Source organism: Agelaius phoeniceus (assembly GCF_051311805.1).
Source record: "Agelaius phoeniceus isolate bAgePho1 chromosome W unlocalized genomic scaffold, bAgePho1.hap1 SUPER_W_unloc_2, whole genome shotgun sequence".
In the NCBI taxonomy this organism is placed as follows: domain Eukaryota; kingdom Metazoa; phylum Chordata; class Aves; order Passeriformes; family Icteridae; genus Agelaius; species Agelaius phoeniceus.
Window position 1 is genome coordinate 669,810 of NW_027509867.1, and position 27,942 is coordinate 697,751.

The 27,942-nt window shown below is 52.5% G+C and overlaps 2 protein-coding genes across 2 annotated transcripts in view; both read right to left on the bottom strand.

Moving 5' to 3' along the window:
- The window catches only part of LOC143692623 (uncharacterized), a 120,181-nt gene that overhangs the window by 70,241 nt on the left and 21,998 nt on the right, over positions 1 to 27,942 (bottom strand). The window lies entirely within an intron of this gene.
- On the bottom strand, positions 23,088 to 23,711 carry LOC143692559 (olfactory receptor 14J1-like). The gene has a single exon (XM_077172806.1). The coding sequence runs from the start codon at positions 23,709 to 23,711 to the stop codon at positions 23,088 to 23,090; it is 624 nt and encodes a 207-aa protein (XP_077028921.1).

Here is a 27,942-nt window from a genome sequence, read left to right on the forward strand (position 1 = left end):
ACCTGTTCAGCAAAAACCTCCATGCTAAAGTAAGCAAATGTTGAAGTAGCTGTGATCCCATGAGAAGTTTAAACAGAGAAAGAGAGAAGAGTGGTGAGATCCTGTGCCCTCAGGGAGAGAAGAAGAAGATCTCTGTTCTCAGAGATGAAGATGATTTCATAAATAGATGAAGAGAATCTTTGCTCTTGAACAGCTCATCTTTAAACTCATATCCCATTAGTTGACATGGCCCATAAAACCAGCTGTGGGTTAAGCTGTGAAAAATGGGAGGGACTTCACAATTGCATATTTTCTGGGCACCTGCTCTTCGTGGGAATTGAGAGCCACAAGAGAACATTTTTCTTATGGAGAAGTCTCCATAGCATGAAAGAGAGTCTCCTCTCCCTAAGTGAACTGAAGAAAGACTGTTCTAGATGGTGTAAACTGACTGAAAATTTCAGGTTTTGTCTCCTTGCATTGTCAGTAAGAAAGAAAAGGTTGTAGGGAGAGGAGAAGTGTTCAGATTCTTATTATTCTTTTTTCTATCTAGTGGTAATAAACTTTTCTATATACCCTTTTAAAATTTTGAGCCTACTTTGCCTTTCTCCTAATCCTATCTCACAGCAGGAAATGAGTAAATATATTCCAGTGAGTGCAATGGTAATTAGCTAACACTGATCCCACTGCACTGATAGGTGCATTGGCTGAGAAATCTCAAATTAGCAAACCAAAATCACTCCAGATACATTCCTGATAAACTGCATAAGAGCAGAGGGAAATCAAGGCAGAGCCATGGTTTGTCAGGACTTGCCGCATCCTGATGAGCCCTGTGGTGCATTTGGAGCTGAGCCCTGGAACCTCAGGGCCTGAGAGGAGATTGCACAAACCTTTCCAGGAGTCAAAGTCAGAAGACAACCCCAAAGTGTCTCAAAGCATGAATGGGTCCCACTGAGGTCCATCCCCAACACAGGCTTCTCATGGACATCTTGGAGGAGAGAATTGGAGGCCAGGATTAACCAAAAACCTCTCAGAGTCTCAATATGGAAAGGAAATTCCAAACTACCTTAAAAATTTTGAGTATCTCAAAGCATTAATGACCACCACTGAGTGTCAGTGCAAAGCTCTCAAGGGACTCGTTAAAGCCGTTAATTGGGGCCATGATTGCACAAACCTCTCACAGAGTCTCTATCAAAAGGGAAACACCAAGTACCTTCAAATAACTGAAGTACCTTGAAGCATTAATGAGCCCCACTAAGTGTTGTTAATGACAAAGCCTCTCCGGGGACTAATTACAGCAGATAATTGGAGGCCAGGATTGCACAAACCTCTCAGAGACTGCAAGGCAAAAGCCAAACCCAAAGTCCTTTGAAAAAGCTGCAGTCCCAGCAGGGAGCATGAAGGAGCCCCCAGGGCCATTGCTGAGCAAGGCTCCCCAGGGACTCCTTGCAGCAGATCCTTGAGGCCACTGGGATGTGGGCTAGGGGGGGATGCTGAGGGCAGCACAAGGGGCTGACAGTGCCCAGCCTGGCTGGGGCTGTGCCAGGAGGCCCCAGGGCCTCAGGACAAGGTGTCTCCTCCCAGCCCTTGCTGGCACAGACCCTGCTGTGGCCCAGGGCACCAAGACTTGGCTTCTCTTTGTCCCCACCTGTCATCACTGCCTGCAGTTCTCTGCTCTGCCTGGGGCCTGGGGACACTTGCTCAGTTGTGTCCCTCTCTGGGACCCATTAAAAGTCCAAGAAAGTTTGGAGTTGGATTCTGTCTTGGAGTTCTGGAGAGGTTTCTTCATCTCCCTCTCAGGGACTGATGTTCAGGGCCTGAGCACAAAGGCCCAGAGGCTGATTAAAGTCCTTGTGCTGTGTCTGTGCTGCTGAGCTGGGCTGGGCTCCTGGCCCAGAGGCAGCTCCTGGTCACCAAGAAGAGCTTCAAAAGCACATTTCTCTGGATGAGCAGCTCTTGTGCCAGCCCAGCAGGGCTGGGGCACTGCCTGCAGCCAGCCTGGGCACAGCACAGAGGCACAGAGAGCTTCAATCAGTCAGGGCTGGGAAGGGGCTGAGAAGTGCCTGGGGCACAATCACTGCCAGCCCTTGGCACAGGAACCTCTGGCTGCAGGACAGTGCAGCTGCAGCTCCTGGAGCCATCTCCTGCAGCTGGAACATGCCAATGCCTGCAGAGCCTGTGAGTACATTCTCTGCTTGTCTCTTGTGCAGAGCAGCCAGGGGTGCCCAGGGCTGTCCTGCAGAGCAGGGTCCTGCAGCCCAGGGCGCTGTGCTGGGGCAGGGACTCTGCTGCCTGCCAGGGACAGCTCTCAGCCAGCCCTGGCAGCTGCTCCCAGCGCTGGGGGACAAGATCTGGGGGGAAGGAGACAGCTGGTGAGGCTTGGGAGTGTTCTCCTTTGTGGGGAGGATGCTGCATTGTTCAGGACTGCTCTCAGCATGGCATTTAACTGCAGAATTTAGATGATACAGGGAGCACAGCAAGGCAGGGGCTGTATAAAAGTGGATATCCTACTTTTTTCATCAACTGCTCTGGGTTGGAAATTGCATATAGATCTTCATCTCTCAGTTCAGCCTGTGAAAAATAAAAAAAAAAAAGTTTCTCTTTGATCTGATTAAACAAGGCAGTGAAAGAAATCAGCACAGGGCCGCTCACATGCAGCATCAGTGTCGCTTCTCCAGCCTCCTAGGGTTGTTCTGACGTTGCCATCAGAGCCTGCAGAGCCAGAGCTGCCCCTGGGCAGTGCCTGAGCTGGGAGGGCTCTGCAGGGCAGAGCTGAGCCCCCAGGGCTGGGCTGGGCTCTGGCAGCACTGGCAGGGCCCAGCCCTGGGCACAGGGAAGCAGCTGCTGGCAGGGACAGCTCCAGGCAGCAGAGCCCTGGGCAGGCAGTGGGGGGAAAGTGCCCCCAGGCTGTGCTGGGATATTTCAAGTCCTCTCCAAACCCAACTATTCCATGATTACTTTTCTTACAGATCCCCATGCCAAGACATCACAAATGTCCAACAGCAGCTCCATCAGGCACTTCCTGCTGCTGGCATTGGCAGACATGCGGCAGCTGCAGCTCCTGCACTTCTGCCTCTTGCTGGGCATCTCCCTGGCTGCCCTCCTGGGCAACGGCCTCATCATCAGCGCCGTAGCCTGCGGCCACCACCTGCACACGCCCATGTTCTTCTTCCTGCTCAACCTGGCCCTCGCTGACCTGGGCTCCATCTGCACCACTGTCCCCAAAGCCATGCACAATTCCCTCTGGGACACCAGCAACATCTCCTACACTGGATGTGCTGCACAGGTCTTTTTCTTTGTTTTCTGTGCTCTAACAGAGTTTTATCAGCTGACCGTGATGTGCTACGACCGCTACGTGTCCATCTGCAAACCCCTGCACTACGGGACCCTCCTGGGCAGCAGAGCTTGTGCCCACATGGCAGCAGCTGCCTGGGCCAGTGGCTTCCTCAATGCTCTCATGCTCACAGCCAATACATTTTCCCTGCCCCTGTGCCATGGCAATGCCCTGGACCAGTTCTTCTGTGAAATCCCTCAGATCCTCAAGCTCTCCTGCTCACACTCAAACCTCAGGGAACTGGGGCTCACTGTGGTTACTAGCAGTTTTTCATTGTGTTGTTTTGTGTTCATTGTTTTCTCCTATGTGCAGATCTTCAGGGCTGTGCTGAGGATCCCCTCTGAGCAGGGACGGCACAAAGCCTTTTCCACCTGCCTCCCTCACCTGGCTGTGGTCACCCTGTTTATTAGCACTGGGACATTTGCCTACTTGAAGCCCCCCTCCATGTCCTCCCCATCCCTGGATCTGGCCCTGTCAGTTCTGTAATCGGTGGTGCCTCCAGCCCTGAACCCCCTCATCTACAGCCTGAGGAACCAGGAGCTCAAGGCTGCAGTGTGGAGACTGATGACTGGATGGTTTCAGAAACATTAAACTGCTTGCCAATTTCTGCAAATCACTTGTAATAAAACTCATCTTTTATAGTACACGTTGGCTGCAGTTTGGAGGTTCTGTATCTTTTATTTTAGGTTTTTAATCTTGTCCACAAAGAAATGTCAATCTTTGTGCCATTTCTCATTTTGTTTCCCTCCACCTACCTGTGGCCACAGACTGTGTCAATGAGGGGCTGTGCTCTCGGTGGCTTTAAAGGAGCTAAAGGATCTCCCAGCAGAGTTTTCTGCAGAGATGCCCTTTTGTTGCCTTCTCTGGAGCTGCAGCAGCAATGTCTGTGTGCAGAGCTGGGGCAGATCAGTGCTGGCCCAGCAGCTGTGCCCAGCAGCAGCAGCAGCACTTGGTGTTGCCAGTGCTGCTGCCGTGGCCCTGCCCCGCTGCCCTGGTGGCCCTGGTGTTGCTGCAGGGCCTGAGTGCTCTCGGGGCCGGGCACAGCCCTGGGGGTGGCAGTGCCGGGGCTGCAGCAGGGACAGGCCATGGGCACTGCTGGGGCAGCGCTGACGCCTCAGGCCAGGCCCTGGGAGCTCCAGGCTCCTTGCCCAGGCTCTCTCAAGAACACGGCCAGGCCAATGCTCAGCACAGAAACCCCCGTGAGCAGCCCCAGGCTGGCCGTGGGCAGGCTGGGGGCAAACAGCATGGCTGGGGCTCTGCAAGGGCCCTGGGGCAGACGGGAAGGAGCAGCAGAGCAGGGGCTGATCCATGCCCAGGGCGCTGCACAGCCCAGGGCAGCGTCCCAGAGCGTCCTCATGCAGCTGCCAACAACATCCCCCCTCTGCAGCCCTGGCCTCTCCCCCAGCTCACACAGGTGCCCCATCCTTGCAGGCACAGACACGGCAGCACTGCCTCAGCAGCCCCTGTTTGCATTGCACACAGCAGGGCCAGCACCCCCATGCTGTTGCTGTGGGGACATGAACCTGAGGGAGCACAAATGCCATCAGCCCCTGGGGCCAGCAAGGCCTGGGGGACACCAGGGAAACCACTCAGCTTTGTCCTGGCCTCTGCACTCAGCCAGAAAGTTTGTTCCCATCAGCTGGGAGTTTCCTGTGCCACTGCAGACGCTGTTGCTCAGAGCCAGGGCTGCCTGGCAGCCACCCCCACACTTCCCTGAGCATTTCCTCTGCTTCACCTTTACTTTCTTTACACTTCCTAATACAAAGTTCTTCCTCTGGCCCACCCCTCTTCCCTGCCCTGCAAACAGCCCATCCCTGTTTGCCCTTTCCTCTCTGGCCCCACTCCCCATTGCAGTTCCTGACTTGGCCCCATGGGAACGTCCCTTGGGCAGCAGGATCATCCTACAAGTGCTGCAGGAATTGTCTGCAGGCTCCTGCAGTGCCTGCTGCTGCTCCCTTGCCAGAGGCACCCCAGGCCAGGGGGGCACATCTGGGTTGCTGTGTCTGGCTCTGGGGCTCCCTGTTCTGGGCAGTGAGGAGGAGCTGCAGAGGCTCTGCAGGCCTGACAGGATGGGCTTTGGGGCTGCCAGGAGAAGCTGAGGGACCTGGGCTGCTGGAGCTTCTGCAGAGGAGGCCCAGGGCTCATCCTGCAACTGCTCCAGTGGTGGTTTCAGAGAATCCCAAAATCAGCAAGGTTGGAAAAGACCTTGGAGATCGTCAAGTCCAACCTGTGCCCTGGAGCTGCCTTGTCTCCCCTGAGCCTCCTCTTCTCCAGGATAAACAACCACAGCTCCATCAGCCACTGCTAACAGGACTTGTGCTCCAGACCCCGCCCTAGCCCAACGCTTCTCTGGACACACTCCAGCCCCTCCATGTCCTTCCTAAATCGGGGGGCCCAGAACTGGACACAGCACTCGAGGTGCTGCCCAACCAGTGCCAAGCACAGGGGAAGAATCCCTGCCCTGCTCCTGCTGGCCACACCATTCCTGATCCAGGCCAGCAGCCATTGGCCTTCTTGGCCACCTGGGCACACTGCTGCCTCATGTCCAGCCTGCTGTCCATCAGTCCCTGCAGGTCCCTTTCTGCCTGGCTGCTCTCCAGCCACTCTGTCCCCAGCCTGTAGTGCTGCAGGGGTTGTTGTGGCCAAAGTGCAGGGCCCGGCACTGGGACTTGTTAAACCTCACCTTGTTGGATTTGGGCCCTGGATCCATCCTGTCCAGGGCCCTGTGCAGAGCCCTCCTACCCTCCAGCAGATCCACACTCCCAGACAACTTGGTGTCACCAGGGTTCCATGAGGCCTCCCACTTTCACAATGGCACCGTGGTCCCCTCGGGCCCTGCAGTGTCACAGTGGATCCTTGGTTCCATGAGGTGTGGCAGTGCAGCAATGCTCTCCTTGGTTCCACCATGTCACAATGGCCTCTTGGTCCCAAGGGCCACCATGGTGTCAAACATGTTTCCTTCATTCCAGGAGTCCCTGAGGAGCAGCCCTGACCCCTTGGTTCCATGGGGCCCTGCAGGGTCACAATGGCCCCATCATGACACCAGGTCCTGCTCTGTCACAATGCTCTGCATGGTTCCACAAGGCCCTGCAGTGTCACAGTGGCCTCTGTGGTGCCACCAGGACCCAGACTGTCACCGTGGACTCCTGGCTTCCATTCAGCCTCACAGTGTCACCCTGGCCCCTTGGCTCTGTGCTGCCATGTCGTACACAGTGTCACCATGGTCCTCTTAGTGCCACCAGGCCCTGCAGTGTCACAATGGCCCCTTGCTTCCCCAGGGCCCTGCAGTGTCACAAACATCAGAGAATCAGCCAGGCTGGAAAAGACTTTGGAGAGCATCAAGTCCAACCTGGCACCCAACACCACCTTGTCACCCAGACCATGGCACTGAGTGCCACATCCAGTCTTTCCTCAAACACTGCCAGGGATGGGGACTCACCCACCTCCCTGGGCAGCCCATTCCGATGCTCAATCAATCCTTTCAAATATTTGAAAGAATATTTCCTCATGTTCCATCCTAAATATCCCCTGGTGCCACTGAAGGCTGTGTTCTCTTGTCCTGTCACTGTTCCCTGGGTGAAGAGCCCGACCCCCACCTGGCTGCACCCTCCTGTCAGGGAGTTGTAGAGAGTGATGAGGTCTCCCCTGAGCCTCCTCTTCTCCAGGATAAACAACCCCAGCTCCCTCAGCCACTCCTCACAGGAATTGTGCTCCAGACCCCTCCCCAGCCTTGTTGCCCTTCTCTGGACACGCTCCAGCCTCTCCATGTCCTTCCTAAATTGGGGGCCCAGAACTGGACACAGCACTCGAGGTGCTGCCCAACCAGTTCTGAGAACAGGGAAAGATTCACTGTCTGCTCCTGCTGGCCACACCATTCCTGATCTATAGGAGTTCCAGGGGTTGGATGAGAGAAATGGTGGAGAGGGGGTGGGGACAGTGTTATTGATTTTCAGCCATAAGGGGTCTTGATTTTTATATATCTTCACACAGCATTAGGAGGTGCTGAGAGTCAATAACAACTGGACATTGAATATACCAAACTAGAAAAAGGAAAAGGATACTGGATAAAACAGTTCTCTTCCTTTTTTTTTTCAATACATCAGATTCACATTGAAAACACTTGTGAAATTTGTCTAATTATTCACAGAAGAATTGAAAACTTCAATTATTCCTCGGGGCTGTTCTTCTTCAGGTGTTTCGAACAAATGTTTATGATCCTTTTTCAATGAATTCCTCAACTGAAGAGCTCAAGAAAGAGTCCTCTGGAGAAATAAAATTCATTAGCAAACTCCAAATGGCTGAGGATCCATCCCCATCAGGGCAGCAATGAACAGAAATGGGCACAGCTTTGTGGCTGTCCCAGCTCTGGGATGGTCCCTGGGCCTGGAGCAGGAGCAGCTCTTGAGGGCCCCAAGGCCAGGGCTCTTGTGCTGCCCTGGGCAGATGGGATGGCAGCAGGGGCTGCAGAGCTCTCAGCACCTCAGCCCCAGGGGAGCAGGGCAGCCAGGGAGCCTCCTTTGGCCTTGGCCAAGCACCTTCCCCCATGGCTGGGGCTGAGTCCTGTGGCAGCTGCCGCTGCTGCTGTGCCCTTGGCAGGGGCTGAGGCCGTGGGGCCAGTGGCCAGAGCAGCCTGGCCTGAGCAGAGCTGTGGGGCCAGAGCCGGCTGGGCTGGGCTGGGCTCAGAGAGGCCCTTGGTGCTGCCCAGAGCTCAGGGCAGCTGGCAGAGCTTGCAGGGAGCTGGGCTGGGCTCCGAGAGCCTGGCCCAGAAACCATCAGTGTCCATCTCAGCCTGGCTGAGCGTGCAGGGGCAGGACTCAGGCCAGGCCTTGTGGGGCAGGGCCAGCGCCTGCGCAAGGCATTGCAAACAGGCAAGTGGCCCAGAGAGGAGGCTGCTCTGTGCCCTTGGTGGCATGGACAGAGCTGGGAGGGGGCCCAGGAGATTTGTCAGCGCCAGCCTCTGTGCCCATGCGTTGGCAGCCCTGGCTGCTGAGCCCAGCTTTGGCCTGGGCTGAGTTTGGCTGTGGCCCAGCTCCATCCTCCTGCGGGGCTCAGGGCCTGTTCCCGGCCATGGCCAGCCCTGGCTGCCTCTCTGCTGGCCCAGAGGCCGGCAGAGCCTGGGGCAGGGCTGTCTGTGCAGCCCCACAGGTGCCACGGGCTCTGCAGGAGCTGGCAGGGGCTGCCCAGCAGGGAGGCCATGGGGCACAGAGCCCCAAGGCTGCTGTGGGCACCACGGCACAGGGGCCGTTCCCAGCCGCAATGCTCCTGGCCTGGGCTGGGCCTGCACAGGGGCTGGGCCACCATGGCTGGGCCAGCACAGGGCCACAAAGGGGCCACGCGGCCGCTGCCAGGGCTCACAGCAAGGCCAGGCACACACAAGCAATTGCTGAGCATGGCCTGCGCTGGCCAGGTCTGACTGTGCCAAAGGCAGAGCTCAGCTGCCCTTGGGGGCTGCAGCAACACTCCAGAGCCCAAAGAGCCTCCATGGCTGGGCTGGAGACCAAGGCTGCAGCAGGGAAATGCAGGGCTGCTACGGGATGGGGAGGGCATTGAATTCCAGCACACACCTCAGCTCTCTGATGATCCCAGCACCATGCTGGGCCCTGTTTCAGACTGGAGCAGAGCAGATGTTGATGGCACAGGAGCCCTGCGGGCCTGGCAGGGACCTGCAGCTTGCAAGGTGCTCTGCTCTCCCTCAGGTGCTCTGGGAGAGATCCAATCCCAGCTGGGCACCTCAGGGCACAAGTGGCACTGCCTGTTCATGGTCACACAGCTGATGTCTGCCTTGAAAGGGGCAGTTTTTAATAACTCTTAGTTTCATAATATGCAAGGAAATAGTTATTATCTGGGTCATTTGAGTCCTTTTAAGAAATTGGAATGTTTTCCCATCAGGAAAGGGGGTCTCCTGGAAGCATTCTGATGGCAGGGGAAGACACAGATCTTTCCATCAACTTGTGTCACCAATATTCAGTCTATTATTTAACATCTCTTTTCCATCAGGTGTTTCCGTCTGTCCTGGTTAAATTGCCATGTCTAAGTACATCTCTTCACTAGACCAGATGGATCTATGACTTTTTCATTGCCCCCAGATTTCCTCCCCCAGGTGTTCTCTGGTCATTCAAGTGCCTCTCAACTGACTGGTTTCATGCTTTGACCTCCAGGGAGTTGCCCAATTTTCTGATGTTCAAATAAATATGACATTAGTAAACATCCTAATTGTCTTTATATCTGTCACAGAATTACCTTTTCTTATGTCTCTGTCTAAAACTGTTCCAATACAGAAATCCCCTGGGGATCTGGACATGTCAGATGCATCTGGGACATCCCAGAGAGCTGAAGGAAGAGCTGTGATGGTTATTACACTGCTCAAATGTTCATCTTGTGTTTGTTGGCGAGAAACCTTTCTGTGCCTCTGAGTGTCACCAGACCCTGAGCCCAAAGGACACAAACCTGATGAGTTGTGGTTCCCACTGCAGGGGCTGCACTTGGACATTGGCTCTGCACAGGAGAGCTCTTCATCCCCTTTCTCTCTTTTCCTCCCTCTGGGCATGGAGGGAGCTCCTGACTTCAGCGTGTGACTCGTGTGTGCAAAGAGCAAATCTGGGCAGAATCGGGGCAGGGAGGGTTTGGGGGGACCTTGGAATCTGTGCTGGGAACAGAAGGTGTTTTCCATTGCTCTGAGACTGTCTGCTGTGCAAAGTGGATTTAATATCCAGCAGAGGAATGACTTTGGCATTGGATGGAGCTGTGCCTTCCCTTGGCTTTGCTGGCTGACAAGAAATGAACATCCCTCTGTGTCTCGGGCAGCTCCTTCTCCAAGGAAAGCAGGTGGGAGTTGGAGGCAAGGAGCTGAAAGCTGCAGGTGCAGCCTGGGCTGGAGGGAGCTGAGATTTGCACAAGGCTGCTCTGAGTGCCAGGGCTTGGATGGGGGAAATGGTGGGCTGGGGGTAGGGACAGAGTCTGATTGATTGTCAGCCATGAAGGGTCTTGATTTTCATATCCATTCAAACTGCATGAGGAGGTACCTGGATTCAATGTCAATTGGAGATTGTGCATATCATTGTATTAACAGGGAAAAACAAACCTAAAAAGGACCTACAGAATGTTTTCTCGCTGTCTTTTTAAATATCATGTATTCAGTTTCAATACACTACTGAGATCTACTTAACCACAAAGGATTTGAAAATTAAAATCAAATGATTCCCAGAGGCTTGGCTTGTTCAGGTGTTACAAATGTTAATGAGCCCTGGGACACTGAATTCCTGCACTGAAGAGCTGAATTGAACAAGTGATTTGGAAATTAAATCTAATTATTCCCAGAGGCTTGGCCTGTTAAGGTGTTCTGAATGTTAATGAGCCCTGGGACACTGAATTCCTGCACTGAAGAGCTGAAGGCTGAACAAGCCTCTGGAGCAGGGAAATTCAGCAGCAGCCTCCAAGTTGCTGAGGATGTCAGCAGCCCCCAGTGAGGCCATCCCTGCCCAGAGACCGTGGGGGAATGGGCAGACAAGGAGAGCATCCCTGGGGCTGGGGCAGCACAACTCAGAGGCACCAGCGGCTCCAGCTGGGCAATGGAGTGTGGGATGTGGCTGGGAAAGCCCTGCCTGGGCTGGGCCAAGCAGGACACACAAGCCCTGACTCCCATCCCTAAAATAACTCTCTTGAGGAGACATTTGAAAGGAATTACAATTGTTTGTGTCCTCTGAGTTGGACTCCCTGGAGAAATACCAACAAAGATTCTCAGGAGCTGAAAAGAACAAAACAGGCACTACTGGGAGCTTTAGAAAATCAGAGAAACTTTGGCAAATGGTTTATTATGACATTGTAGTGGTTTTAGTTTGTTAATTTAAGATTTTTCTAATCTTGAGATTTCTTAATTAATGTATTGATGAGTTTTTTCAGTTTTAGTGTCGGTTAATTATTTATGTATTTATTTTGTTGTGAGATAGGATTATGGGAAAGGTAAAGTAGTCCTAACATTTTAAAAAGGTATAGAGACATTTTTATTAAAAGTAAATTGAAAAAGAAAAACGTAGTAAGAATTAAATAAACCCTTTAGAACACTTTTTTTCTTTATAACTTTTTCCTTTTACTGACAATGTAAAGTAAACTTAAAATTTCTAGCTCGTTTACTATTTCAAGAATAGTCTTTTAGTTTACTTTAGGAGAGAAGTTTTTCTTGTTAAGGTTATGGAGATTTTTTAACAAGAAGAAAATTTTTTTTTTGTGGTTCTTAATTCTGTCATGGATAACAGTTGTCTGGGGAACTTTGTTCTTGTGAAGTTGTTTTTATTGCTACAAGCTTTTTTACAGCTTGTAGATGGGCCATGTCAACTTATGGGGTATTGCTTTAAAGATGAGTTCTTTAAGGGTAAAAGTTTCTATTTTTTACTTTTAAAATTATTTTTATCTCTGGGAATAGAGATCTTCTCTTGTGCATACTGGATTACTTGGATTTTCTCCCTGCTGTTTAAACTTTTGATGAAATTACAGTTATTTAATTTGTTTATTTTAGTATGGAGGGGTTTTTTTGATATTAATTGTAATTTTTTTAAAAAGTTTTTTGTGTTATAAAGAAAAAGAGTTTTTTCATTATAGTTTACAAGAGGATTTTAATTTTAAGCTTAAGGTATTTTTTCTTCTTTTTTATTTGGGATTTAATTTCTCCTTTACTGACTTTGATGGTTTTATATATTTTTTTTATATGGTGGTATTTTGTTTTTTTCTTTTACTCGATGGAGCAATGAAGTATTGAAAGGATTAACACCTGACCTGCCAGTAACTTGTGGTGGAAGTTGTGGTTGGGTTGTGTTAGGATTGGTTTTATGGTTGGTTTTGGGTTTTTCTTTGTGTTTAATTTTAGTTGTGGGGTTATTTTGTACGGGTGGTAGGTTGTAGGGGTTTTTGGTTTGAGTTGTGTTGGGGAGAGGGGACTTGATGGTGAGATTTTAATAGCTGTGGCTGGCTTTGTTCTGGTTGGGGTTTTGTAGCCTCTTTTGTTTTCCTGTTTGGGAGTTGTTGGGGTTTGGTTTGGTCAGAATGGGGCCGATGGGGGGGGGCAGCCTGGAGAGGGGGGAAGGGGCTCAGCCCATGGCAGGGTTGCTTGGTTTGGTTTGGTTTGGTTTGGTTTGGTTTGGTTTGGTTTGGTTTGGTTTGGTTGAGATGGGGGCCAGGGCCAGGGCCTGCTGCTTCTTTGTTGACTGGAAAAGAAAGAGGAGGTTCCTGGGTTTTTTCATAATTAACATTTGTGTTTCACAGAGGCGTGTTCAGAATCTCAGTGGTTTAACAGATTGTCAGTGACACAAAAAGTTTTACATTACTTTTAGAAATTCTTGTCATGTATTACAACAGATATTCAATCAACAAAAAACACTTCTGAAAGCATTGACTTGGCCCATTCAACTTCACAAACTCTAAGCCTGTTCAATTTAAAATCAATCAACATTTGCAGGAGCACAGAAACAGAAGAAGAAGATGCAGAAAGAGAAAAACTCAAAAAAGATACAGAGAAGCACACACACAGCTACCAACTCCTGGATTCCAGCAGAGTTCAGATGGAAATTCCAAGAGGAGGTAGGGTCAAGATGTGTGCTTGCCTTGTGGTCAGCCTTCAATACCCCTTGGTCTTCCTGGGCCCTTCCCCCAGGTGGGGCTTGGGCTCATTTGGTCCCTCAGGAGCTGGGCTGGGGCTGCAGAGGTGGCTGTGGAGCATTGCCTGTGCTGTGCCAGGGACCGGCAGCCACTGCTGGGCTGGGATAGAGGCTCTGGGGGGATTGGGGTTCCAGGGCAGGGCAGGGCTGGGCTTCCAGGGCAGGGCATGGCTGGACCTGCCCCTTCCTCCCCCACACATGAAATGTTTTGAGCTAACAATCTCCTCCAGTCTGTCAGAACAGGGAATGTTGGAGGTGAAATCCCAATTCTGGCCATGGGCACCTGGGCGAGAAAAATAATTCTTTTCCATAGCACAGAGCCCCAGTGTTTGGAAGGCAGGTGAGAGCCTCACTTGGCCAAGGCCAGCCAGACTTGTAAGGAATGGCAGCTTTTGTCTGGGAGCAGTCCTTGCATTTAAGGAATTTTGGAGTTGGAAACCCAGTTGTGGCCATGGGCACACACAGAAGCAGGACAGTTCTTTTCCATTGGAATGAAAGCACAGAGCCTTCCCCAGTGTTTCAGGGACCAATGAGAGGTGACCCTAATGAAACCATTGCCAGCCAGACTTGTCCTGGCAATATTCCTATTGGAAAAATCCCCTGTTCCTAAGGGAAAAATCTGTGGAAATAAGGAAATTTGGAGGTGAAATCCTAATTCTGGCCATGGGTGCCTGGAGGAGAAGGAGATTTCTTTTCCATTGCAAGAAAAGCATGGAGCCCCAGTGTTCCAGCAGCAGATGAGAAGAAACCCTAAACATGCCAAGGTCAGCTGGACCAATCAAGTAGTCCATGGGAGGCCAAACCAGCCAGACCTTTTCTGTGTTCCCTTTTATGAGGCCCTGCAGTATCACCATGGTCCCCTTGGTTCCATTGGGCCCTTCAGTGTCCTAATGGTGCTTTGATTCCATGGGGTCCAGCAGTGTCACAATGGACCCTTGGTTCAATGAGGTCCCAAAATGTCACAATGGTGCCAATGATTCCACAAGGCCCTGCAGTGTCACAATGGTGCCAATGATTCCATGAGGCCCTGCAGTATCACAATGGTCTCCGTGGTTCCCCAGCCCCCACAGTGTCACGGGACTCCTCTTTTCCATGAGCCCTGCAATGTCACAATGGACCTTTGGACCCTGGGAGTTTGCAGTGTCACAAGGGTCTCCTTTGGCTCCACAGAGTCACAATGGACCACTGATGACAGGAGGCTCCTCTGTGTCACCCTGGAGCTTTGGTTCCATGCAGCCCTGCAGTGTCACAAAGGCCTCTTGGTTTCACCAGGCCCCACAGTATCACAATGGTCCTCTTGGATCTGTGGGGACCCCCAGGGTCACAATGGTCTCACTGGTTCCATGAGGCCCCACAGTGTCACAATGCTTTGCCTGTTCCATGGGGCCTCTCAGTGTCACAATGGTCTCCATGATTCCAGGAGTCCCCTCAGTGTCACAATGGTCTCCTTGGTTCCATGGGTCTGTGCAGTGTCTTAATGGTGTCTCCATGGTTCCACGAGGCCTTGCAATATCACACTTATGACCTTAGCTCCATGGGGGTCTCGCAGTGTCACAATGGCCCATTGGTTCCATGATACCACAAATTGTCACAGTGGTCTCCATGGTTCAAGGAGTCCCCGCAGTGTAACAATGGATGCTTGGTTTGATGGGGCCTCTCAGTGACACAATGATCCATGCATTTCATGGAGCCACACAGCGTCAGTACAATCCCCTTGGTTCCAGGAGGCCCAGGAATGTCACAGTGCTCTCCATGATTCCATGAGGCCCCACAGTGTCACAATGGTCCCTTGGTGTCACAGGGCCCCACAGTGTCACAATGGTCCCTTGGTCTCACAGGGCCCCACAGTGTCACAATGGTCCCTTGGTCTCACAGGCCCCACAGTCTCACAATGCTCCCTTGGTTCCATGGGCCCTGTGCTGCTGCATTCCCCCCTCCCCTTCTCAGGCCGCCCTGCCAGCTGAGAAATGCTCCTTGGGGCTCGGCCTTGGCCAACAGCCCCTGGGCTCAGCTCCTCTGCAACTCATCACAAACACTGTCTGCTCCAGGCACTGCTGCTGCCCAACCAGCTCCTGCTTTCTGGAGGAGCAGCCCTGGGAACTGGTTTTGTTCCCTCAGGGGCACAACATCCCTGTTCTCACACTGCCAGAGAAAGCTGTTGGTGCCAAGTGCGCCCAGGATGAAACATTGCCTGTAGGTAAGGTTAATTCACAAGGTCTGTTGTTTTGCAGAGAGAGAGACAAAAAAACTCCACAACTTTGTGAAAGTTGTAAAGTCGGTATGTTTATTATTACAGTGCTGGACGCTGGACGCATACGGAGATTACTCTCTGTAAAAGGCATGGGTACCTCCGGGAACTTCAGGTCCTTTTTTCCCCCTTCTCAAATACATATGCATACAGTTTCACAACAGGTTCAACATATTCATTTTTACAAATTTCGCGTGACATTTGCTGCCAGTTCTTCTTTATCAGAAAGAATTCCTAGGTCAGGCTGACCTGCTTTTACAGCAGTCTTTCTGTCTCTCTTTATCACCCTCTGTCGTGTCGTCCCCCTGCCCCCTCTTATCTCTGTCCTTCATTGATGCAGTTTCCCTTGAGCCTAGACCTTGCAGTCAGGCCACATAGACTTAGAGATGTATATTTCACCTAAATCAAAATGGATTTCTACTCTGGGGAATTTTTACTCTGTCTCACTATGTGAAGTTAAATGCTGCTAAGAGTTGTTCTTTTGCAAAGTTGTTATGTTTAATTTAAGGTATAAGCTGAATTAAACACTGTTAAATGTTAATCCTCTGTTAAATGAAAACTCATAGGTTGTAGGTTAGGTTAAATACTGTTAGCTACTGAGCTTTTTTTGGCAAAATTGTCCCCTTAAATTTGAGCTACATTAAGCTTTCAGGCTGTATTCCTTTCATCCTTGCTCTCACTGTCCTTGTGTCACACACACACACACAGGGACAGTTATCACTTCATATCTGGTTTGATTGCCTGGATTCTATTTGGTTTTGTTGTTGCTTTGTTTCCTTGGTGTGCCTGAAGTGTCCAGTCAGGAGCAGAGTGACTCTTGCCAAGGAACTCTGTGCTGCTGTCCCTTAATATTAAATCTGGTTTTTGCTGCTCCCTTGCTGGGGATTTTTTCAGCACTCTCAAGGCCTTGTTGGTACCAGGGTGAACGAGCCCTGGCCCAGGCTCTGGCCCTGGGGGACACGGGGACGCTGCCGGGGGGTCCCTGTCCCCTTGTGCCACCCCCAGGGCCCCGGCCCCCGTCCCCATGTCAGGCTCTGGGGTCGATCTCGTGGAACATCCTCTGGGGAAGGCTGCGGCGCCGGGGGCGGGGGGACCCGGGGGGACAGGGGACCCCGCTGTGCACGAGCAGGGTTGGACTGCTCTGGGGGGAACTGTGAGGGGGGCCGGGGCAGAGTGACCTCCCCAGTGACCTCACACAGCCCCTGTGATGTCACACAGCCTCCTGTGATGTCACAAAGCCAACTCTGAGATGTCACCCTATGATGTGATTCAGCTGCTGTGTGATGTCACAGAAGCCTCTGTGATGTCAAAATGTCACCCTATATTTTCACAGTTTGTTCTGTGATGTCACAGCCAGCTCTATGATGTTACACAGCCAGCCACTGATGTCACAACGCACTCGCTGATATCACAGAGCCACCCTCTATGATGGCAGGATCGACTCTATGGCCTCACACCCTACTCTGTGATGTCACAGACAGCTGTGTGATGTCACAACCCCCTCAGTGATGTCACAAAACCCTCTCTGTGATGTCAGACTGACACTCTTTAATGTCACAGCACACACTTTGACCTCACCGCCCGCTCCATGGTGTCATACAGCCATGCCATGATGTCACAGAAGCCCCTCTAAGATGCTGTAGCTGCTCAGTGACCTCACACAACAAACTCTGTGATGTCATAGCCCAATCTGTGACCTCACACAGCCCACTCTGTGCTGTCACACAGCCCCTTGCTGACATCACAGCTGCTCTGTGCCTCCATGACACAGCCACAGAGGTGCCCCCTCAGGCTTTGGTGCTCTTTTCATCAGAGTCAGTCCCCAGAGAGGACTCAAAAATTTGTCAGGAACTCAAAATTAAATTGAAACACTGAAGTTTCTTGTACTTTAGATAGATTCCTGTGAGGCACAAGAGTGACAAAGTGTCCCCAGTTGCAAGCAGAGCAGAACCCTGGAGGCAGTGATGGCAGCTGGGGACAAGCAAGGCAAAGGTGTCTCTGGTGCTGAGCAAACCTGCGCCTCTGTCCCTGCAGGCTGTCGGCATCCCCCGGCTGCCCCACCTGGCTGGCCCCTTCCTTTGCTGACAGCTCTGCCTCCTGCCTGCCTCTGCCTGCCCACACAAAGCCTTGGGCTGATACCAAAATGGTTAATTCAATTTTTCCTGTGCCTGGGAACTTTCACAGAGAAACAAGGCATTCAGGGGCTGCTTTCCCAGCAGGAATGGTTGGAAGAGAAGATGAAGACATCTGACTCAAGAATGCAATTATAGAAAAAGCAAGAGTGGAATCTGGGAACTTGGGGTGGGTTTTATGGAAATGGGTAAATTTCAATATACACATAGTGACTGTATATAAGCTATACACTGGTAGAATCATGTGTCCACTCACTGGACCTCAGGCCTGAATAAATGATGCTCTTTCAAATACCAAGTTAGTGTTAAGGAGTCTTATTCTGATATTTTGGCCATCTGGTGACAGCAGAGGCTGACAGAACCAAGGATCCAGCTGTGACACTTGGAACCTCATGGAACAAAGGATCCATGGTGACATTGTGGAACTCAGACCATTGTTGACAGTGTGAAAGCTCATGGAATCAAACTCCATTGTGGCACAGCAGGGCTGCTTGGAACCAAGGGTTCACTGTGGTTCTGTAAGGTTTCACAGAACCAAGGAGACCATTTTGACACTGTGAAGCCTCATGGAACCACCTGCCACTGTGACAAGCGGGGCCACATGGAGCCAAGGGGCCATTGAGACACTGAGAAACCTCATGGAACCAAAGGTCCATTGTTACACTGCGGGGCCCTGTGGAACCAGTGGGATCATGGTGACACCGTGGTGCTCCATGGAACCAAGGGGCCATTCTGATTCTGCTTTGCCTCATGGAGCAAAGGGGCCACCATGACACTGTAGGGCCTCATGGAACTAAGGCAGCCTTGTGACACTGCGGGCCCTTGGAACCAAGGGTCTATATGGATATTGAGGGCCTCATGGAACCACGGAGAACATTATGGCCCTTTGGAACCCATTGGAACCAAGGAGCCATTGTGACACTGCAGGGCCTCGTGGAATCAAGGGGACCACAGTGACACTGTGAGGCTCCATGGGACAAAGGGACCATTCTGACACCGTGGAATCAAGGAGACCATTGCTCTGCTACAGGACGTCATGGAACCAAGGGACCATTGTGACACAGCAAGGCCTCATGGAACCATGGAGACCATTATGATATATGGGGCCTCATGGAACCAAAGGAGCATTGTGGCACAACAAAGCCTCATGGAACTAAGGGCAGAGTAGTGACACTGTGGGGCTCCATGGGACTAAGGGGGCATTCTTAAAATGTAGAATCAAGGAGACCACTGTGACACTATGGGGCATCATGGCGTCAAGGGTCCATTGTGACACAGCATGGCTGCATGAAACCATGGAGGCCATTTTCACACTCTGAGGCCTTGTGAAACCAAAGGGCCATTGTGGCACTTTGTGTCCCCATGGAACCAAGGAGTCCATTGTGACACTATGATGCCATGTTGGGCCAAAGGCAATTGTGGCACTGTGTGGTGCCACGGAACCAAGGGACCGTTGTGACACTACAGGGCCCCATGGAACCAAGGATTCATGGAACAGTGTGGGACTGATGGAACCAAAGGTCCATTGTGACATTGAGGGGCCTCATGGAACTAAGGGGGGACAATTGTGATGCTGTAGGGTCCAGTGGAAGCAAGGGGCCAGCGTGACACAGCTGGGCCTCATGCAGCCAAGGGCCACTGTGATCCTGAGGAGCCCAAAAGAACCAAGGGGCCATTGTGACACTCTGCAGCTGTGGAGACCCTGAGAGGCTTCCCTGGGTTAGGGAGACACAAGAAGCTTCCCTCAAAAACTGTTCGACCCCATGGCTCCTTCTCCTTGTTCTGTGTCCCTCAGCCACTCCCTCCCCATTCCCCCACTGGCCCCCATCTTTGTACTGCCACCATGGCCCCCATCAGCCCCTTCCTCTGGAGATACAGAAACCTGGACTCCCCCCTGGACTCCCTGCTAACAGTACAGAAACTCATGGAACCAAGGGGCCATGGTGACACATCAGGGCCACATGGAACCCAGGAGACCAGTGACATTTAGGGACCTCATGGAACCAGGGTCCATTATGACACTGCAGAAACAAGGAGACCATTGTTGATGCTATGGACGCTCACAGAACCAAGCAGCCATTGTGACACTCCAGGGCCTTGTTGAACCAGGCAGACCATTGTGACACCACAGAACCTCATGGCACCGAGGGTTTGTTGTGACACAATAGCGCCCATGGAGCCAATTGTCCATTGTGACAATGAGGATCCAAGGAGACCATGGTGACACCAGGGAAGCTCATGGAGCCATGGGTCTATTGTGACAAAGTAAGGCCTTGTGGAACCAAGGAGACCATTGTGACATCATGGAACCTCGTGGAACCAAGGGTCCATTGCTACAGTCCAGAACCAATGAGACCATTGTGACAGTAAAGAACCTCACAGGACCAAGATTCCATTGTTATACAGTGGGGCTTCATGGAACCAAGGACCCATTGTGACACAGCAGGGCGACATGGAACCAATGCTCCATGGAGATACTGCGGACCCAAGGAGACCATGGGGATGCTGTGGAACCTTGTGGAACCAAGGGTCCATTGTGACACTGTGGGGCCCCGTGGAACCAAATATTCATGGTGACACAGCAGGGCTGCTTGTGACCAATTGTCCATTGTGACACTGCAGATCCAAGAGACCAGGGTGACACTATGGCAGTTCATGGAACCAAGGGGCTGTTGTGACACACCAAGGCCTCGTGGAACCAAGAGAGCATTGTGGCAGTGCAGAACCAAGGAGGCCATTTTGACAGTACGGAACCCAATGGAACCAAAGGTCCATTGTTCTGCAGCAGGGTCTCATGGAACCAAGGGGCATTGTGAAACTGTGGGGCATAATGGAGCCAAGGACACCACTGATACTGAAATCCACTGGATAGAAACCTTCTGACACAGTTTTGAGTATTTAAAAGCAGATATTCTTTATTACAGTATGCTGGCCACTTGGGCCATCCTTCCTCCATTTGAGTGCACTGAGCATCAAATGAACAGTTTTTATCACACACACTGATTATGTATCCATTAGCTATCCTCACTTCCTTGGAGGTTATTCGACATGGTTGCACCCCTTATCACAAATCCTTTTATGGTTCTTTTGGGTTTTGTCTTCAACATCCAGTGTCCTTTTTAGGTGGCTGTTCTTCAACTCCCCTTTTGAGTATGGGCAGTATTATTGTTTTGCATAACTTCTGTTTTGTCAGCCTTGCAGAGCTGAGCTGGCATCCTGCTTGCATTTTGTGTGACTTCTGATTGCCAGAGGCACATCCTCAATCAGTTTCTCCAAGGTTTTGCTGTACTGTTCTACTGTCCTTGACAAGAGTAAATGTTGTTCTGTTCTCCTGTCCTTGTCTCAGTGCACGCCCCACATGAGGCGTCTGCAACCCCCCAACCTATGGGCCTGGGGTGGGCAAGTGTTCCTGGGGAACAGGGATGGGACAGCTGGGCTGGACTGACCCAAGGGATGTTCCATTCCATGTCACACCATGATCAGCAATCAACTGAGACAAGTGGGGGGCAAAGAGGGTAGGGGATTAATTTCTTTTTAAAGATATTTTTCTTTCAAAACAGCACCTACACATACAGAATCCTCTCCTGCCACAGGGTAGTGAAACATTTTCTGCTGATAGGAGATTTTCTGTGGATTTGCTTTTCTTCTGTGGCTTTTTCTTTTTGTGGTTGGTTTGTTTGTGGGGTTTTTGTGTTGTTGTGGGTGGGTCTTACTTTAGTTTTTTTTATTGGGTTTGGGATTTTTTTGTCAGGTTAGGGATTACCCTATTGAACTGACTTTCTTCTGATGCATGAGTTTTTTCTGACGTTTCTTGTGGCTTGCTTGGCAGCTGATGGCAAGACAAATTTACCCAACTCAGTCATCTTGCCCAATTACATTTTGCAGTCACCATTAACTAGATGAGTTCAGTCACAGACTCCCTGCAATTTGGCAGCATTCATAAAGGAATTGAAAGTTCATTTCATGCCATTGTAGAGACAATAGAAATATTCCACAGTGGTGGTCAAGGGCTGGTCCATGAGGGATGTCACCAGGGCATGGCTGCCAAGAGGACTCTGTACCATGGATTACATTTGATCCTCATTGTACATCCAAATTGCCACCCAGCCCATGTTCCACTCCTTCAGCCCAGCTCTCTCCAGTCTGGCTCTGAGGAGACCACAGCAGACCCTGTCCCAGGCCTGGCTGAAGTCTGGGCACACAAAATCCCCTTCTTTTCCCTCCCACATGGGTTCTGCAGTCCCTGCCCTGTCCTGCCAGTGCCTGGAATGGCTGCAGGAGGATTTGCCACATCCTCTTCCCTGCTGAGCCTGACCAGGCTGTGACTCTCCCAGTCCCCCTCCCTGCCCCGTTTGCAGACTGGTTCCATGTCTGCCCTTCCCAAGTGCCCAGGACCCTCTGGGATGGCTCTGGCCTTTCCAAGGGGTTTGAGAGAGGTCCCACAGTGACACTGCCCAGCCTTCTCAACAGCCCTGACACCAAAGGCCTTTTCCACATCCCTCAGTTCCAGGTCAGTGCCCAGAACACAGCACAGCCCTGTCCAGGTCCTTGGGGTGGTTCAGAAGGGAGGCAGCTGTGATTTCTCCCCACAGACCCTCACTCTGTCCAATGTCTCTCTGTGCAGTCCATGGCTGCCCTGAGCATTTTTTCCTGGAGCCTCCCTGCCTGGGATATTTCTCTCTATGCAGTCCTAACCACAACCCAGCAAAGAATTCAGGTGTTTTCCCAGAGGACATTACTCTCAGAGTGAAGTGGCCTCAAGGCACTGTTTGTGCCACTGGAATTGTGCCACCCCCGGGTGCTGCTGATGGTGTTTGTGCTCACTGGGGTTCATCTCCCCACACACACACACCATGCACTGCTGAGATCTCCTCAGCACAGAGCAAACATGGCCTGCTGGCCTGGTCCCTTGGTGTCCCTCCATGCAGGGACAATCAGCCTCCTGCAGGTGGGGAGAGGCCAGTGCTGGCAATGGTGGCTGCAGGGGCTGCTGTGGGACAATTGCCCTGAGGCACCTTCCCAGGCTGTCCCAGAACAAAGACACAGCCCAGGCCCTGCTCTGCTGCTGCCTCAGGTCCATGCCAGGAGCTCTGACTGTGCCAGGACACTGCTATGAGCCCCCCTGCACACTCCCCCCTGCCCCAGGCACTGGGCTTTGCTGTGCCAGGGCATTCCTGGAGCACATTGCTGACAGCAGCTCTGAAGGAGAGCAAAACCTCCCTGCCCTGCCCTCAGGAGATGCCCTTTGCTGATGGAGCTGCTGTGCTGGAGCCCAGCTGTGTCCCAGCAGTGCCCATGGCCTGTCCCTGCCTGAGGTCACAGCAGGGACACGCAGCAGGACAGGGACCAAGCTGCCAGAGCACTCTGGCCTTGCACCCCCACAGGGCTGGGAAGGACAGGGTGGAGTTGGGCAGGGCAGATGGGGCAAGAGCCAGGGCCATTGTCCCTGGCTGTGCTGCTGTGCTGGGAGTCTCTTCCCTCCACCTCTGCTCACAGGCACTGCCCCTGCAGAGCCAGAGAAGGGCTCAGGAAGAATCCTGGACACACAGGTCAGGGCAAGCACTTGTTTTTATTTAAATGCATGGGGAACAGACCTCTTGTAAGTCTTTGTGGTTCAAAAGAAAGGTAGATATTCATGTAGAAATGCTAAGAGTAATACTGCAGTATTTTGTAAAAAACACAACAGCAGAAAAAAGTTACCAAATAAAAAATTGACAAATAGGGGGAAAAAATGCAGAGATTGTAAAGAGTTACATTCTGAAGGCTCTGCAGCAGAAAATGGTTCTGAAATGCTTCTGAAAATACAGTCCAATCAATTTTCTCAAGGCCTCCTTGAGCTCTTGGTTCCTCAGGCTGTAGATGAGGGGGTTCAGGGCTGGAGGCACCACCGAATACAGAACTGACAGGGCCAGATCCAGGGATGGGGAGGACAGGAAGGGGGGCTTCAGGTAGCCAAAGGCTGCAGTGCTGAGGAACAGGGTGACCACAGCCAGGTGAGGGAGGCAGGTGGAAAAGGCTTTGTGCCGTCCCTGCTCAGAGGGGATCCTCAGCACAGCCCTGAAGATCTGCACATAGGAGAAAACAATGAACACAAAACATCCAGAAACTAAACAGGTACTAACAGCAAGAAGCCCAAGTTCCCTGAGGTAGGATTTGGAGCAGGAGAGCTTGAGGATCTGTGGGATTTCACAGAAGAACTGGCCCAGGGCATTGCCATGGCACAGGGGCAGGGAAAATGTATTGGCCGTGTGCATGAGAGCATTGAGAAAGGCACTGGCCCAGGCAGCTGCTGCCATGTGGGCACAAGCTCTGCTGCCCAGGAGGGTCCCATAGTGCAGGGGTTTGCAGATGGACACGTAGCGGTCGTAGCACATCACGGTCAGGAGGGAAAATTCTGCTGTGACGAAGAAGAAAACTAGAAATACCTGAGCAGCACATCCAGTGTAGGAGATGATCCTGGTGTCCCAGAGGGAATTGTGCATGGCTTTGGGGACAGTGGTGCAGATGGAGCCCAGGTCAGCGAGGGCCAGGTTGAGCAGGAAGAAGAACATGGGCGTGTGCAGGTGGTGGCCGCAGGCTACGGCGCTGATGATGAGGCCGTTGCCCAGGAGGGCAGCCAGGGAGATGCCCAGCAAGAGGCAGAAGTGCAGGAGCTGCAGCTGCCGTGTGTCTGCCAATGCCAGCAGGAGGAAGTGCCTGATGGAGCTGCTGTTGGACATTCCTTCACTCTGAGCCTCGTGGACTGTTCAAAGAAGACATTGATAAGCTGGGGCCAATCTCTTTGAGTCAACGCTATGGGGTTATTTTAGAAATTCCAGCAAAACTACTTCTCTTTCTGGGGGGCCACTTCACTAAACATTTTTATTTTTGAGCTTGGGTTTGTGCTGCTGAGTTACTGACTCATCTTCAGCATTGCTCTCAGGCTGAACACTGGGGAGCTCAGACGGAAAACAGGGCTCCCTATGCCCCAGTGCAGTCAGGCCTGCTTGTCCCACACAGGTGCCCTTTGCTCATTACACGTCCCTCTAGTTCAGGGTGATAAAAATTAAAATGTGCTTGAAAAATAAAGTGGAGCTTTTCAAGACTACAGTTTCAATTTCTCTAAGCCCTTCTCTTTTTCCCTGTGCAGCTGGACATGGAGGGATGCCAAGGGTTGGCCTGGCTCTCTGCTGCCTGGAGTTGTGCCTACTGGGAGCTGTTTCTCTCTATCCAAGCCTTGTCCCTGCCAGTGCTGCCAGAGCCCAGCCCCGCCCTGGGGGCTCAGCTCTGCCCTGCAGACCCCTCCCAGCCCTGGGCACTGCCTAGGGGCATCTCCCTGGCAGCACGGCCTTAAGGGCAGGCCAGACAAACAGAGATGCTGCAAGCCAAGGTGCTGCTGCTGCTGTCTGTATGGAGAGGAGGCTGAGGAAGCACTTTCTGAGGGAGATCTGAGGCCATCTGCTGATGCCCAGGGTGACAGTGCAGGAGTCTCAGGGACACAGCCAAAGCTGACAGCCCCTTTCCCTTCCCTTTAGGAGAAAGCTGAGAGCAGCCCTGGCCATGCAGCACCATCTCCAGAGCAGGAGGAATCGGCCCTGATGGAGGTGGCTCCTTCCACCTGGAACTTCTCCCCTGCAGCGTCCATGGGGAGGTGCCAGGCAGGCTGAGAGCTGCCCCTGGCAGGTGGCACATGCCCTGGGCTGGCCAAGAGCCCTGAGGGCTGCAGGAGCTGCTCTGCAGGACAGCCCTGGGCAGCCCTGGCTGCAGCCCCAGCTTCACCCCCTGCAGCCATCCCTGGCAGCAGGAGCCATCCCTGGCAGCAGGAGCCGTCCTGCCCTGTCCCTCTGACGGTGCCCAGGGCAGCCCCGCTCTGCAGCACATCCTCCTCCTCCTCCTTCTGTGCCAGAGAGAAACTTGGAGAGTCCTCCTGACACATCCCCCAGGCTGTGGGGTGTGCTGGCTTCAGGAGATCCCTCCAGGAGCACAAGGGACATTGCCCTGCACCCACACACTCACCATGCAGAGGGCTGTGAAGATCTTTCCCCAAGTGAAGTCTCAGCTCAATGTCTTCCCCATCCTGATTGCCTTCAGCCTGTCTCTGCCTGGCTCCTGTCCCCTCAGTGCCTGCAGGCAGAGCCCTCAGCCCTGCTGGGCTGGGAGAGGAGCTGGCCCTGGGAAGAGCTGTTCCTTTAAAGCTCAGCAGCACAGACACAGCACAAGGACTTTAATGAGCCTCTCAGGGATTTGGTGTTGTTTACATCAGACTCAGTCCCTGAGAGAGTCTTCAAAAAACTTCTCAGGAACTCAAAATTAAATTGAAACTCTGAAGTTTCTTGAAGTTTTAATGGGTCCCACTGAGGGAGACGACTGAGAAAGTGTCCCCAGGTTCCAGGTAGAGCAGTACACTGGTGGCAGTGATGGCAACTGGGGACAAACAAGGCAAAGGTGTCTCTGGTGCTGAGCAAACCTGGATGTGGTTCAGGAATGCAAAGGGCCAAGGCCTGAGCCCCAGCCCCTGGCAAGGCAGATCCTGTCCCTCCCTCCTTGCTCAGGGCTCTTCCCAGGATGGGCACTGGGATGTGGGGATGGGCAATGCCAAGGGCAGGAGCATGGGATGGCCCCTGCCAGGCTGCTGAGCAGGGACAAGGAGGCAATGAGGCCCCAGGCCTGCAAGGGTCACTTGTCCCCTCGTGGCCTCAGGCCCAGGGCCAGCAGCCATGGCCAAAGTGCTGCCCAATGTTGTGGCTTGTTTTGTGTTTGTTCTGTTTCCCCAACTGTTCATGTTAAAGGTCCCGCCCTATTCCCAGTTATCTGTCAATCCCTAAACCCCTCCCCAGTTACTATGGTTGTCGAGTGTATCATTTTTGTTCTCCACCCCTGGCTGCCTGCCTGTTACTCGGCACCCCTGCCTCCTTTTCCAGAAGCTTCTGGCCAGGGTGTCGGGTGATTGGCTGAGGGGCCGGGGCCCCTCCCTCAGTTGTACGAGATTGGTTCTGTTGTTGTGTCAATCCCCAATGTATCTTTTCCTTCCCTCTTCTGATTTGCCATCCTTCACCCCTCCCATCCCCTTTAAAACCCGGGGTTTTTCCCCACCTCGGGGCTCTCAGCTCTCTTCTCCCTCACTCCCAGTTCCCCCTTATCCAATAAACCCGTTTGCCCCGAAGAAACTGAGAGACGCCTCTTCAATCCTGCGGCTCGGAGTATCATAGCGGCCAACGTCCGCAAGGCAGGTTACTGCCTTAGGCGCAGTACTCGACTTTGTGTTGGGGAAGCGCCCCCCTTGGCTGGAGACGGGCTGGTCATTTCTAGCCTGGGCGTGTTTTTCCACCAGCCACACCGCTCCAGCCCAAGTTGGCTCTGTCAGGGCCATCTTGCAGCTGCTGTCCGTCCCTGTGCCCTGTGCAGCCCAGGCTGTCCTACGGTGTCCCCACCCTGCGCCTCTGTCCCTGCAGGCTGTCGGCATCCCCCGGCTGCCCCACCTGGCTGGGCCCTTCTTTTGCTGACAGCTCTGCCTCCTGCCTGCCCCTGCCTGCCCACACAAAGCCTTGGGCTGCTCCAGGCTCCTCCTGGGGGATGTGTTGCACCACAGCCCTGTCCTGGCAGGGAAATGCCTTTCTCCTTGTGTCCAGTCCGGATCTCCCCAGCAGCAATTTACGTTAATTTTTTCTTTTTTCTTCTCCCTGTTTACTATTATGTCAAAAGGATCCACCATCTCTGAAACCTCCCTTCAATCCCTCCCAGGTCTCCTCTGCTGTACTCAGTCTACACCCCACTGAGCACAGAGCTCCATTGTCCCTGTACAGTGCTCATGTGCTTGAGGCCATGGGTGCCTGGACAAGAGGGACAGTTCTTTTCTACAGGAAGGAAACCACAGAGTCCCAGGGTTTGAAGGCAGATGAGAGGCAGTCACCAGAAGCCAAGGCAGCCAGACCTGTCTGTCCTTGCAGCTTTTGTCTGAAAGCAGCCTTTGGATATTTGTGGAGTTTCAGAGGTGGAATTCCATTTCAGCCATAAGTTCCTGGACCAGAATGACAGTTCCAGTCCACAGGAAGGAAAGGGCAGAGCCCCAGTGTTTCATAGGGTGATTAGAGGCAGCCCCAAGGAGGCCAAGGACAGCCAGACCTGTTTGTCTTGGCAGCATTTGTTTGGAAGCAATCCTTGGGTAGAAGAAATTTGGGAGGCCAAATCCCAGTTTTGTCCATGGCCACCTGGATGAGAAGGACGATTCTTTTCCATAGGAAGGAGAGTACAGAGCCCCAGTGTTTTCACAGGCAGATGAGAGCTGGCCCTCAGGAAGCCAAGGGAACCTAGACAGTCCTGGCAGCTGGCCAGGCCTGACTGTGCCAAAGGCAGAGCTCAGCTGCCCTTGGGGGCTGCAGCAACACTCCAGAGCCCAAAGAGCCTCCATGGCTGGGCTGGAGACCAAGGCTGCAGCAGGGAAATGCAGGGCTGCTGCAGGATGGGGAGGCCATTGAATTCCAGCACACACCTCAGCTCTCTGATGATCCCGGCACCGTGCTGGGCACTGTTTCAGACTGGAGCAGAGCAGATGTTGATGGGACAGGAGCCCTGCGGAGCTGTCAGGGACCTGCAGTTTGCAAGGTGCTCTGCTCTCCCTCAGGTGCT